Source organism: Delphinapterus leucas, chromosome 18 (assembly GCF_059928025.1).
Source record: "Delphinapterus leucas isolate spDelLeu-1000000601 "Yukka" chromosome 18, BTC_Dleu_Yukka2, whole genome shotgun sequence".
Lineage (NCBI taxonomy): Eukaryota > Metazoa > Chordata > Mammalia > Artiodactyla > Monodontidae > Delphinapterus > Delphinapterus leucas.
The window spans coordinates 57782209-57795336 of NC_143146.1; the positions used below are offsets into that span (position 1 = coordinate 57782209).

Here is a 13128-nt window from a genome sequence, read left to right on the forward strand (position 1 = left end):
AGCCCCAATCATGTCGATCCAGTGGACCATTTACTTTTTAATTCAGTGTATGTAATTGAACAATTTGCATGCTTTTATAAAGTAAGTTCAAATCAACAAGAAAAATGAGGCAGAGATTTGCATGGCTTTGATTGTGAAGCGGCTTGGTACCCGCACTTCAAATTGCCTAGCACTAAATAATGCTGAACAGACTTGTTTATTTGCCCAAAGTAAGCTTTTGATAAAACCGATGCAGCGATAAGGTAGTGTTAACATAATCCTCAGACTTTGTTTCCAGACAGGCGTAAATAAATGCTTGAACAGAAATAAGTGAAATTCGGCATCAGTGAGATACAAGAAGATATGCTTTTTTAAAGGATAAAATAGCTAGGGAATTTGATATACTGAGCATTTCTCCTGTCAAAAAAATAAAATTTTATTTACAAGTATATGCTCCTATAGATCTGTGAATTGGTAGGGACTCTTTCAGCTGCAAGAAAGAGAAACTCAGCTCAAACTAGCTTAAACAAAAATAGAATTTATAGGCTCCTGTAGCTGGGAAGTTCAGGAATGCATCTTGCTTTAGACATGGCTAGATCCAGCTACTAATATTATTTAGTTAGAACTGTCCCTCCCCATCTCTCCACACCTTTCCTCATCATTCTGTGTGTTGTCTTTATCCTTAGGCAGGATCTTGCCATGTGGTAACCAAAGTGGCCTCCTGAAGCACCTCACAGCTAGCAGCCTCAAAGCAGGAAGACAGTCTGTCCTGATGATTCCAGCAAAAGCTCAGGGAGGATTTGAATTGCCCTGATAGGGGTTGTATGCTTATTCCTGAGCCAAGGGTACGGAGTCCATCGGCCGAGCCTGCCGCCTCTCCCACCCGTGCGCCACACTGCTTGGCACAGAAGTGGTACCTGATGAGTCGTAGTCATTTGCTTGTTATCTCAAATTTAGTTTGTTGAAAACAGAACTCTTGATTTCTACACCCCTCCAACCCCGACCCCCCAGACTTCCCCATTGCAGTGACACCACCGTTCCCCAAGTTACTCAAGCCAGACATCTGTACTCCTGTTTCCTCTTCATGATATCTGTATTACACATTATGGTACATATATATCATATATATGCTATATATCTCTGGGTCAGGATCTTAAAAGTAATCCTAGAGATAATCTAGTCTAAGTTATAGTCCCAGAGAAGGAAGTTGCCTAGTGGCTTGAAGGCATCTCTTACCACATTGCCTCTTCTATTCAGACATGTGTATACAACCAAAGACAAGCAAAGAAAATGTTTTTCTGACAATAGGAGCCCCTTTTTAATGAGCAGGGGGGAAGCTAATTTCTCTCTCAGGCAGACTGCTTTCAAATGTCTGTGTTATTAAGAATCACCAGGCTTCCCTGGTGCAGTGGTTAAGAATCCACCTTCCAATGCAGGGGACACGGGTTCGAGCCCTGGTCTGGAAGGTCCCACATGCCGCGGAGCAACTAAGCCCGTGCGCCACAACAACTGAGCTTGCGCTCCAGAGCCCGCGAGCCACAACTGCTGAAGCCCACACGCCTAGAGCCCGTGCTCCGCAACAAGAGAAGCCCCCGCAATGAGAAGCCTGCGCACCGCAAGTAAGAGTAGCCCCTGCTCGTCCTAACTAGAGAAAGCCCACGTGCAGCAACAAAGACCCAACGCAGCCAAAAGTAAAAATTAATTGATTAATCAATTTTTAAAAATTGTATCGTTAAAAAGTTGAAACCAACTTAAAAGAATCATCATCGTTAATCTAAGCTAAGTACATAGAGAATGGAATCTAAGCTTTATCTTAGCTCATTCAGTTTCTAATCCAAAGTAAAAATGGGTTTTTAAATTTTTTTATTTTTAATTTTTTAATGAATTTATTTATTTTTATTTATTTATTTATTGCCTGTGTTGAGTCTTCTGTTGCTGCACGCGGGCTTCTCATTGCGGTGGCTTCTCTTGTTGTGGAGCACAGGCTCTAGGCGCACGGGCTTCAGTAGTTGTGGCACGTGGGCTCATTAGTTGTGGCTCGCAGGCTCTAGAGCACAGGCTGAGTAGTTGTGGCATACGGGCTTAGTTGCTCCACGGCATATGGGATCTTCCCGGACGAAGGCTGGAACCTGTGTCCCCTGCATTGGCAGGCGGATTCTTAACCACTGTGCCACCAGGGAAGTCCCCAAAATGGGTTTTTTTACGTGTTTGAAGTTTATTCCCAAATGTACTACTGAATAATGCTGTTTTTATTATAATTTCTTGTTCTGACATGTGCTTTCCCTTTTTTACATGATTCCTTTTTTTTCTTTTCCCCTGAATCTTTATCATTTCCTTTCTATTCTCTCTTCATGTCTCCTATAACTGGAAGTTTTCAGTTTTGAGTGGTACTACCAAAACTAAAAAGACCACCAATTTCCCAGCAGAGCATATTAGCTAGTGACAGCCCTCTGTGAGACTTTTTTTTTTTTTTTTTTTTGCTGCGTCAGCTCTTTGTTGCGGTGTGTGGGCTTCTCTCTAGTTGTGGTGCGCGGGCTCAGTAGTTGTGGCACGTAGGCTTAGCTGCCCCGCGGCATGTGGGGTCTTAGTTCCCCGACCAGGGCTCAAACCGACGTCCGCTGCGTTGGAAGGCAGATTCTTAACCACTGGACCACCAGGGAAGTCACGAGACTTCCATTGTAAAAAATAATTATTTGCAGCGGCTGGTTAACTTAGTTGGTTAGAAGGTGGTGCTAAAAAATAACAATTTGCTTGTGAATTTGAGCCTTAATTAAAAGCTTTAGAATATGAAATGTCATACTAAAATAAATTATTAACTATGTTGAATATAAAAGGATAAAAGTTGAGCACATTTATGAAATTTTAATGCTTTCCTTATGAGTAGAAGGTTCTAATAACTAATAGATTTACTACTAATGAGTTTATTATGAAATAGTAACGTTTTCTCTTTTAATTTATTGTACGGTTTGTTTCAGCCTTTTTACTGTTTTTTCTTTTTTACCTTATTTCTGCGTGGGGTAAAATTGGGGGTGAATTTACTAACATAACCAATTGAGTCCATATTTTACGTGAGATATTACGTAGGTAAAAGCAATATCTGACATAGGCTCCCAGTATGCAAAATTGGGCATTATTTACATACAGAATTTACATAGAGTTTTAAATTAAGCAGTAGGGCACACAATTTATGTTTATTCTGAAAAGTGTCATTATTCATAAAATCTCTTTCTCCACCCTTCCAGTCCCATTTAATTTTAAAGGGAGGGAAAAGTAAATGTTTAAGCTCATTAACTGCTTTCTCCTGATTTCTTTATTTAGTCCCTGAGCAAGCTAGAAGGAAGGACTTGTTTTAAGTTTGCCATCCTTATGGGAATTATCTTATCCATGGCTCACGGGCCTAGCCGCTCCGCGGCATGTGGGATCTTCCTGGACCGGAGCACGAACCCATGTCCCCTGCACCGGCAGGCGGACTCTCAACCACTGCGCCACCAGGGGAGCCCCATCAATCCTTTTTTAATCCTTAGCCAGCAAACCTTTTATCTACTATTGCCTTAAAGTAAAACTTTACTATCTATTCCAAATATTTTAAGGGTGAATAATGCTTCATTGTTGAGAATACTAGCTAATTTCCTAAAAATTCTTTATGGTAAAGTATATACGTATCTAAAGAGTCTCATTGCTTGCCATTTAATTTCTAGCAATATTTTCAAGTGGGCTAATAATAACTCTGCCAATTGATACCTTCTTATTTTTTGTACGTTGTAAAACTACTTGTCACACCAAATGCACTAATAGGTAGTTTCCATGGTTCTAAATGCAAGAATTCATGTTTATATTTCAATAGGAATTTTTTTCATCTTCATTAAGTTTTAGATATCTTTGTATGTTCCTAGTTAACACTTTTAACATTAACTATATGAATATATGTATGTTTTTTTCCCCCAGTTGGAAGCCGTCATATCCCAGCCTTGGAATACCTAGCAGTATTCCAAGGTTAAGTTATGTTTAGCATACAAATAAACTAATACAGTTTAGAAAGCATGTCTTTAAACATATAGTTAAAATTAAAAGTTTTGGCCCAAAGGAAGTAAACTCTATCTGAAATATGGAAGTATGTGAATCATTTGCGACTAACTGCTGGACAGATGAAGTGTTAACTAAAAGTAAGATGATTTACCAGCACATGAATATTAATGCAGTGATAAATTTCTTCTTTAGAATTTGGATTAAGCCATAAAGTAGGGCTGGGGGTGGGTAGAGTTTGTGGCTTGGCCATTTCATTACCGATCATCTCTCTGCTTCTTAAGAGTTTTACAAAGGGAGGAATGCAGCCTGTGGGACCCTGAGAGGAGGACAGGGTGGATACTAGTATAAAAACAGAGGTGAAACCAGAAGGAAAAGAGGAGAAAAGTGCTGAGATGGCCCATGTTCCAGAGATGCCCTCAGTACCATCTTCCCTCTCCTGTTCACAGTTCTCTCTGTCTAAAGGAATGAAACATAGGTTGCCTTTGTTCACAGCTTATGTATAATGTGCAGTTTGTTTATCTTTTTAATGAAAGAATTTTGTGCCTTGGAGCCACTAACATCTTCATCAGTAAGTCCTCTGTTCTGTTAACCTTGTTTAAAGGAGTCACAGTTAGTCACATGAAAATCACATAAATATGAAGTGATACTTTGAAATTATCACATAACTGATCATGAATGCCCTTGCCTCCTGGGTCACTTTATAAAACTCAGGTAGCAGTTTCCCTTTGGTGACTGTTAACCAGTGCCATCTTTGGTATTGATTTACATGATGCACATTTATTCCGACCTTTTTGGGAAGACTTTGTGATGATAAGTCTAGTAGGGTTATATCTTTAGCTTATCTAAAGCATTATTATTTGGTGATCAGCTCTCTGTCAAAGATACATGTTTTTTTTATCAACTTCTAGGAATTTAGTTATAGTTAGTCTGTCATTATGTATGTTAATGCTTAACACTCAAATGCCCGATAAAACGAAATGCAGATAAATCTTCCATTTGGCTGGCAGAGCAGTAGAGGAAAAGATGGTATGAAAAATGGCAGAGGTGGAAGCTGGTAAGGAGGGAGAAGAAGAGAGGCTAAAATAGTAGGCTGCTGTGCCCTGTGACTCTACACAGGTTTGTCTTGATCTTGGGGGGGATCAGGAATTTGATCTGTGAATTTCCAGCTTTTTGGCCACCACCATTTTGTCTTGATCCACACATGCACACCACATCCTACTCACTAGACCTCTCTGCTCCAGTATGTGCTTTGCCTTTCCCTTGCAAGGAAGGTGTAATGTTCTATCCCCTTTTTCTCTGCATTCGGGCTTGCTGTAAATACCCTCCCACACATCTCTTTGATGAAGAATTGCTGGACCTGAGCCAATTTATTATTTCAGATCTTGTTCTGCAGAACTGCCCACAGTTGGCAATGAGAAATCTTTCCAATCCTACGTGACATAAAGGTGACCTACTCAGTTCTGGAATCTGGTGTTTAAAATACAAGTGATGAGGCAAAAGATTAAATTGCAAAATCAGTGTTTAGAATTAGTAAGAGGAGAACTAGTTTCCCTTGATCCCTGCAGAGACTTGCCATTCGGTTCAAATGATCAAATGTACATCCTCACAGAACCTAACATCTTGACTCCGGCTGGGTTAGGTGCCCCTTCCAAGTGCTCCCATAATGTCCTGCGTGTTATGTCCTATTACTGTGCTTCTGTTTTAGTTTATGATTGCCTGCTTATATGCCTTTGTTTCCCCCATTTAACACCCTGATCTTAAACTGTGAACTCTGTGAGGATGACAGCAGACTGTGTGCCACTCAGCCTGATACTAGAATAAATATTAGTGTGAAGGTATACATTTTTTAAAAGGAAAGTTAGATTACCAATTAATCTTTAACCCTGCTAAAACCTTTAAAATCTCCACCTCGGACTTCCCTGGTGGTGCAGTGGTTGAGAGTCCGCCTGCCGATGCGGGGGACCCGGGTTCGTGCCCCGGTCCGGGAAGATCCCACATGCCGCAGAGCGGCTGGGCCCGTGAGCCATGGCCGCTGAGCCTGCGCGTCCGGAGCCTGTGCTCCACAATGGTAGAGGCCACAACAGTGAGAGGTCCGCGTACCGCAAAAAAAAAAAAAATCTCCACCTCAGTTGGCTTTGTCTCAAATAATATTTTAGCAGTATCATACAGATTTTAGTAGTAAATGTCATTCAGATTCAGGTAATACAGTTTAATCAATTTTTATTTCTCAAACCGGGTCATTGCCCTATATGTTAATGAGATGAAAAATGAAAACAACTAGAATTAGAGGTTTATTCCTTTGGGCCTTCTAAGTGATCTCCCCACAGCCAACCACACCGTCCAAAACCCTCTTAGCTCCTTACTCTTAAGCACACCCATTTCACTCACTGTCAGTGCGCTGCAGCTCTGATGTGCAGTCGGGCCCTGCAGTGGGAGCACAGGGTTTGATGGGAGAGATAGACATGTACACAAACAGTTATAATATAGTTGAGGGCTCTCCCTGAAGTATGTACAGTGTGAAATGTAGATCTGAGAGGTAGGACCATTAGGGAAAGTTTCTCTGAGAAAGTGACATTTGTGCTGAGTCGGAAAGGATGAGGAGTTCAGATCTGAGAGAAGGGGATGCGCATTACAGGGAAAGGGTAGGGCACATGGAAAAATCCAAGAGCATGCAGACGCAGAAATGGCAAGTGCACGTATGGGGAGGTATTAGAGAAAGAGGCCAAAGGGCAAACACAGACCTGGGTGGATGCCTGTGAAAGAATTTGGAATTTAACCTGTAGGCCAAAGGGGAAGTCAGAGAAAATTCTGAAACAGAGAAATGACATAATCTCACTGTTCTCTACCTATGTCTTTCCTTCAAGGATTTTCTGACCTTGTTTTTCTCTATTATTACTACCACTTTCTCTGCTAATGCTTTGTGCCAAGTTAATTCATTTAGTTATAGTAGAATGGTCTTAGGTTGCAGTTTGGAACATTCTCAAACTTCAGAAGTTTGCCCCTCCCTCCCCAAAAGATTTCTGTACCATGCTAGATATGGCGACCCTCATCCCATCGTGTTACCTGACAGATTGGCAGACTGTGACTGTCTCATTGCATTCCTATTGCTAGAAAAGAAAAAAGAGCAACATCTTTATAAAAAACAAATAACTCCATAACCTTATTATACTATTGATAGTTTAATAAAGTGAGGATGGGCTATACATGAAGACAACTGAATTTGTACCCTTAAGACTTTCTTAATATTTTGTGTTTAACCCTTTCTAGGCTTTTCATCTTCTGTATCCAGATTATAAATGACCCTGCTAGACTGGAAGTGAAGAGCATCTGTCAGGCAGCCACCATGTTCCTGGCGCTTGCTCTGTTCATTTTTGACCCATCACAGTGCATCCACAGTTGCATGATTGTTTGTGCCCAGGGTCTGGCCATTCTCACAATAAACCATTCTTTGGAATTTTACAAAGAAGTCATTCATGGCACCTAAACTGAAAATCAAAGCCCAACCCATCATTTTCCACTTATGAATCCTGTTTATTAGAAAGTAGTTTACGAACAGTGTCCCATTTTTTTCGATGCAATCTAAAGTAGCAGATGGCAGGCGTGCACATTACCTGGCCGTCTGAAGCTCACCTGAGTAATTCGCTTACTCATTACGGGTGGGTCCTTCGGTGAAGCCAGCTGCAGAAGGTGTGGGAGGCAAGCAGGCCTTCTCCTGGGGAAACCCAGGCCTCCTTTGGTTCATTGCTGCCACCTGCTGGGACCTGGCTGCCGGGATGGGGAGGCTGCTCCAGCGAGAGCTGAGCCATCCAGGGCTGTTTGAGGGACCCGTATGTAGTTCCAGTGCTGAACAGGTGGCCCTAAATGGAAGTACTTTATCAGCTGTAGAGCATTATACCAGTCTGTGTAAGGTGGTGTTAGGTCACGTTGATTCACGCATACTCTTCAGCGACAGTGAGGCTGAGAAAACTAAGTAATACTTCGAGGACCCAAAGGTGCCAGACTATTAGAGCCAGAAGAATCCCCTAAGCAGATGCTGAGGATTTTAGTGTAGTTAAATCAGGCTCCTGGGGGCTTGTGAAATGCATAGTCCCGTGCCTAGCCCCAGAGATTTTGATTCGCTATCTCTAAACTGGGGCTTATCTCACAGGCTCCCCATGAGGTTCTGATGCAGGTAGTCTAGCACCACACTTGAGAAAGGCACTGCCTTAAACATTATCAAGGTAAGAGCTTCTCAGCCATTTTTCTAATTAGTGCCTCATTTCAGTACATTTTAAAAATTTACATAATATTACATCTTCCATCCATGGGATGGGTCACTGTAATGTACCTGTGACTGGTTCTTTGAAGCATACACATAAAAATTATTGTTGGGTTCGTTTGTTCTGCAGTAAAAAAAGAGAAAAAAAGTCCGCTTTAAATGATTAACTTTTCTGTCTTCCCTAAGAAGGAAGTACTGTAATTTGTACTGATCAGTTTATAGTGAAATGCTTTTTCACCTTGGGCTTTGGCAAGCAACGGTGGGGTTTGATACTACATTTGTCATAGCCATCATTTTCATGACTGTAGTAAGCGTTTGGGTAATACTGAATTTTCAGGTGCCTGAAATACCATAATGCAGTGTTCTGCCTTCCATCGTCACTCACCTCTTTCCTTTGGTGGAGCCAAGCACAAGAAAGCTGCAGCCCCCAGAAGAAAAATAAGTGGCCCAATAGCAAGTTTGAGAACTCACCTTAGAACTGAGAATTCTGGGTACCTATCATGTGCTCGTTTCATAGAGTATTAATGTCCCAAAGATATATGTCATTTTTTAAATATATGCTCCTGCTTCTGAAACAACTGTTTCCAATCCAAGAATAACCCTATCTGACTGTGAACTCAGTGATGCCACTGAACTCAAGGGCAGATCACACTTGGTGTGCTGTGTAATCTTAATAAATTAAGCGGCAGCAAATTTTCTAGTGTATTTTCATCTAGACTTTTTTTTCTTCTTTTTTTTTTTTTTTTTTTTTTTTTTTAGCTCTCAAGGTTGCTGGCGTTCAGGACTTCCAACCCCTTTAATGCAAATGATCATATATTTAACGCAGTTTTCATGTATTGTATGCATGGAGTCAAAACAGCAGTTTATTGAACTTCTTTATAGAGAAATCTTGTCGAACTTTCAGGATCATAATTTTTATTACTAATAAAAGTGTGGTTTGATGTATCATTTTATTTTAAATCTTGTTTCCTGCATTCATAATCTCATCTGTCAAGGTTATTTTGTTTTTGTTTTTCAGTCGTACCTGAAGGAAATCTTAAAAGAAATTGGTATTCAAAATGTAAAAGGGATCCACAAAAACACGTGGGAGCTGAAGCCAGAGTACAGACATTATCAAGTAGAAGAAAAGAGTGATTAAGAAGACTCGAAGCCTGCCTGCTAACAGAACAACTAAAGGGTGATGCGCTAAGCAAACGGCCTTGATACGTGAAATCCTTGAGCACCATCTGTTATAGGGGGAATATGACTGGTACTTTAATTTCTCTAGGTAAATTTTTTAAACAATAATTCTTGTCAAGTTGCTTAAGTGATTTTTGAGGAAAAAGAACACATTTATTTATATACTTAATCAGATTATTCATGATGTGGTTGGGGGTTGAAGAAGGCTTTTCTTTTTAAATATTAACTTTTAAAATGTAAAATTAGGAAATGTTTTCTAAATGAGGACTCCCTGTACTTGTTTCTCTCTGAGGAGCTGAGGTAATACAGATCCAAACCGAATGGCATAGCAGGAAAAAAGTAGTCAACTACAGAAACTCTCAAAAGGAATTAAAAAGAGTTCCTTCGTCTGAAATTGTCGAAGAACAAAGCTGTCTTTATTTTTTTTAACAGGTGTCTGTGTTTCATGTTCACGCACATTAATGAAAGGATAGCATTTATGTTTGTACTAAGATAGCTGTCTTCACCATTAGCTTATTTTACCCTAGCGATAGTGACATGAGAAATGGAAAAAATCATGGTCAATTAGTCTTTCTTTCTTTCTAGCGATAGTGACATGAGAAATGGAAAAAATCATGGTCAATTAGTCTTTCTTTCTTTCTTCTTTTAAAATAATTAGAAATTGGGAATTCCCTGGCCATCCAGTGGTTAGGACTCCGCACTGTCACTGCTGAGGGCCCAGATTCGATCCCTGGTCGGGGAACTAAGATCCCACGAGCCCTGTGGTGTGGCCACAAAAAAAAGAAAAGAATAAAATCATTAGAAATTAAATACTTTTCCAGTTCAAGATATTTATCCCCCACCCAGATTATAAGTTTCTCAAAGACTGACTTTGCCCCCCGAGCTTTTCCTGCACCCTCGGCGGGTGTGCACCGACCCTTGCTGTTTACAGACTAGATGCGGGTTGTAGGGGTGAGGCTGATAGGTGCAGACAGAAAGGTTGATGCCAGTCCCTGGGGAATGAAAGTGCTCTTTTATCTTTCTCTTTAATTAATTTAAAATAAAAGCAATACAAAAAAAATAAATAAATAAAAGCAATACATGTCCATGGTTAAAGTCTTTCTAGTACAAAATGTTATATATTAGGCAATCCAAAAGCATACCCATGAACAAGACCATCAGAACCAAAGAAGCTTTAGCAAACTAAACACAATGAAAAGCGTCTCTTTTACTTGTAATTTTGTCTGCTGCAACCAGGAAGCAGCAAATGCCAAAATTTGTTAATGTTATGTAATTAAAGCAAATCAAGGAAATAATCTACCCACTGAGATAAATATTTTCCTGCATTATTTGATTTTTAGCAGCAGAGCACCAGAATGCTGAGGCTGGGTACCACTGCATTAAGAAAAATTTTGTCCTTGCATTCCCACTGTAAAATGAAATTGATTGAGGAGGGTGGTCCCATTCCCTCCCCCACCTCCAATTGTCTTATCCTGCCTTGCTGTGGCGCAGGAACCAAATGTTGTATCCCCGTTACCTTTCAATTCCTAGTTACTTAAGCCTCGGTGTCAGAAAGCAGATGGACACTGGTGTGATAAATCCGTATAGAGCTGAGAATTCGGGACACCTGTCATGCGCTTTGTTCATAGTACATACCTTCCCCCCAAACCTTGTCTTTTTGGAGGTATGGTACTGCCCTGAAACAGACCTGTGTCTCCTCTACCCCTGCCTTTTGTTTTTGTGGTGACAACACCTGCCAGATTGAACTTGCTGGCTGCTGGTAGAGTTTCCAGGGCAGAACTTGGTCTCATTTGAAGCTACGCTTTGGTATTTTCTGACCTTGTACCTCATCACACCTGATAGTATCTGCTTGTGTCTCTTCAACAACTTGTTATCTATTCAGTAGGATAGCTAATCTAGGTGGTTGACTGGTGCCGTTCCTGATTAATTTTTTTGAAATTGCTTTCTTATTTAGTACAAAAATACAGCTATTGGCCATGGAGGAGACTCTCCCTTCCACCTGGGTTCCCTTTTTTCTTTTATTCCAGGATTCTCTTGCCCTGATAAACATGGTTTTGGCAGCCAAACATCCTAAACCCTTATAACCACTGTGAGATGGAGAGAGAGGAAGGCTGATAAGGGAGATACACATCTGGTAAGATGTCACATCGTAAGAGGAGAGGAAGGCCATATTTAACAAATGAGATTGTTAAACTCAACTAGTGCACCCACTTTGGGGATATTTTAACTGACAAAATGTAATAAGATTATAGTTGCTGGGCAGTGGAAAGCTTTGAAATCACATGTTGCCACAGTAACATCTAAAGTGATATATCTTAAAAAAGTAAACAGGTTTTGCTCTATTGTAACAGAAGCAGCTCTCCTGGATTTCAGCGGAGTTGCATTTGTTCCTAATGGTCTGTGAATACATTTTCTTTGAAGCTGTTTTCATCATTGTTGGTACATATTAGTGATAATGAGAGTAAACAGTGCCTGGCCATGTGTTAAATGCTCTAAAATATTATCTCATTTAATCCTCAGAATTAGTGCTAAGACATTATTTTTTTTTAATTTAGAAGTATACCTTATATAAACACTGTTACATCAGTAATATAGTGTTTTGTCATTTTATTTTTATAACCTCTTTATAAACTAAAAATGAACACGTATTATACAGAGACATTGAAATGACATGTACAGTATTTGTTCAGTTACTCTTGCCTAAGAGATAGTCAGGTTCTTTCTAGTTTAAAATCTATTTCTATGTCTCTGAAATGAAAAGAAACTAATGATTCAACATATACTTGGATCTAATCACTAGATGCCCTTCTGCTCTACAGTAAACACCGTCAGTATCATCAAGCGGTTAGCTTGGTGAGCATAAACATATTAACTTTATTAATGTGCTTATTAACCTTATTAATATACTTGTTAACCACTCTCTCTTACAGATATTTTATGCTATTGACTAAATGCTTCTTTTTTATTATTAAAGCTTTGCTTAATTATGTAAGTAACACAGGCTCATGTAACTACGTAAACGATCTAGAGATATGTAGTGTAATGACCAGGTATTACACATAGAGAGGCACATTGCAGCAATTCAGTAATGACACACTTCAGCAGATGCAATCAGATCTCTCCCGGGTTATGAATTAGTGCTAAGTAAGAGGTAGATAATGTCCATTTTATAGAACCATTTCCTGCCCAACATAATTATCATGAGTACTGATCCCTCTTTAGGGGAATTCTACCCTTGGGGTAAAGTGAATACCAGAGTATACTTTCCCAGAAGCCCACACATGCCTCCCTCCCCCCAGTCTTACCTCCATACCAGGAAAAGGGCTAAAAAAAAAGGGCAGCCAAATTGTCTTTGGCATCCCTGCTTGAATCCAGACACCCAAACCTCCCTTACCCACAGGATGAAGATTACATTCCCTCCTTTAAAGTCAAGCTCCTTTTGCTGACATTTTAATCCCTATTACACTTCAAGTATCCAGGTAGGGTATGCAGCTTTAGAGTGGACTCTGAGACCTGCATAGGAGTTCAGGATGGCAGTGGAATGTGACAGGAGGACGGGGCACTAGCTGATGGCCAATGCATTGGCCATTTTCCCTGGCATTTGTGTGATGGTCCAGGAGGTGGTAAGCTGGGTATCTTTTTGGTTCAGTTTTCATTGCTATGTGAGTCCAGAGCAGGTTCCTAAG

The 13128-nt window shown here is 40.2% G+C and overlaps 1 protein-coding gene across 1 annotated transcript in view; it reads left to right on the top strand.

Moving 5' to 3' along the window:
- GTF2F2 (general transcription factor IIF subunit 2) overlaps positions 1-12032 on the top strand; it is a 151095-nt gene extending 139063 nt beyond the window's left edge. Inside the window, exon 8 of the mRNA XM_022574878.3 lies at positions 9282-12032. Coding sequence (XP_022430586.1) covers positions 9282-9401 — 120 coding nt within the window. The 3' untranslated portion in view covers positions 9402-12032. The remainder of the gene's footprint in view (positions 1-9281) is intronic.
- The last annotated feature ends 1096 nt before the right edge of the window (positions 12033-13128 follow it).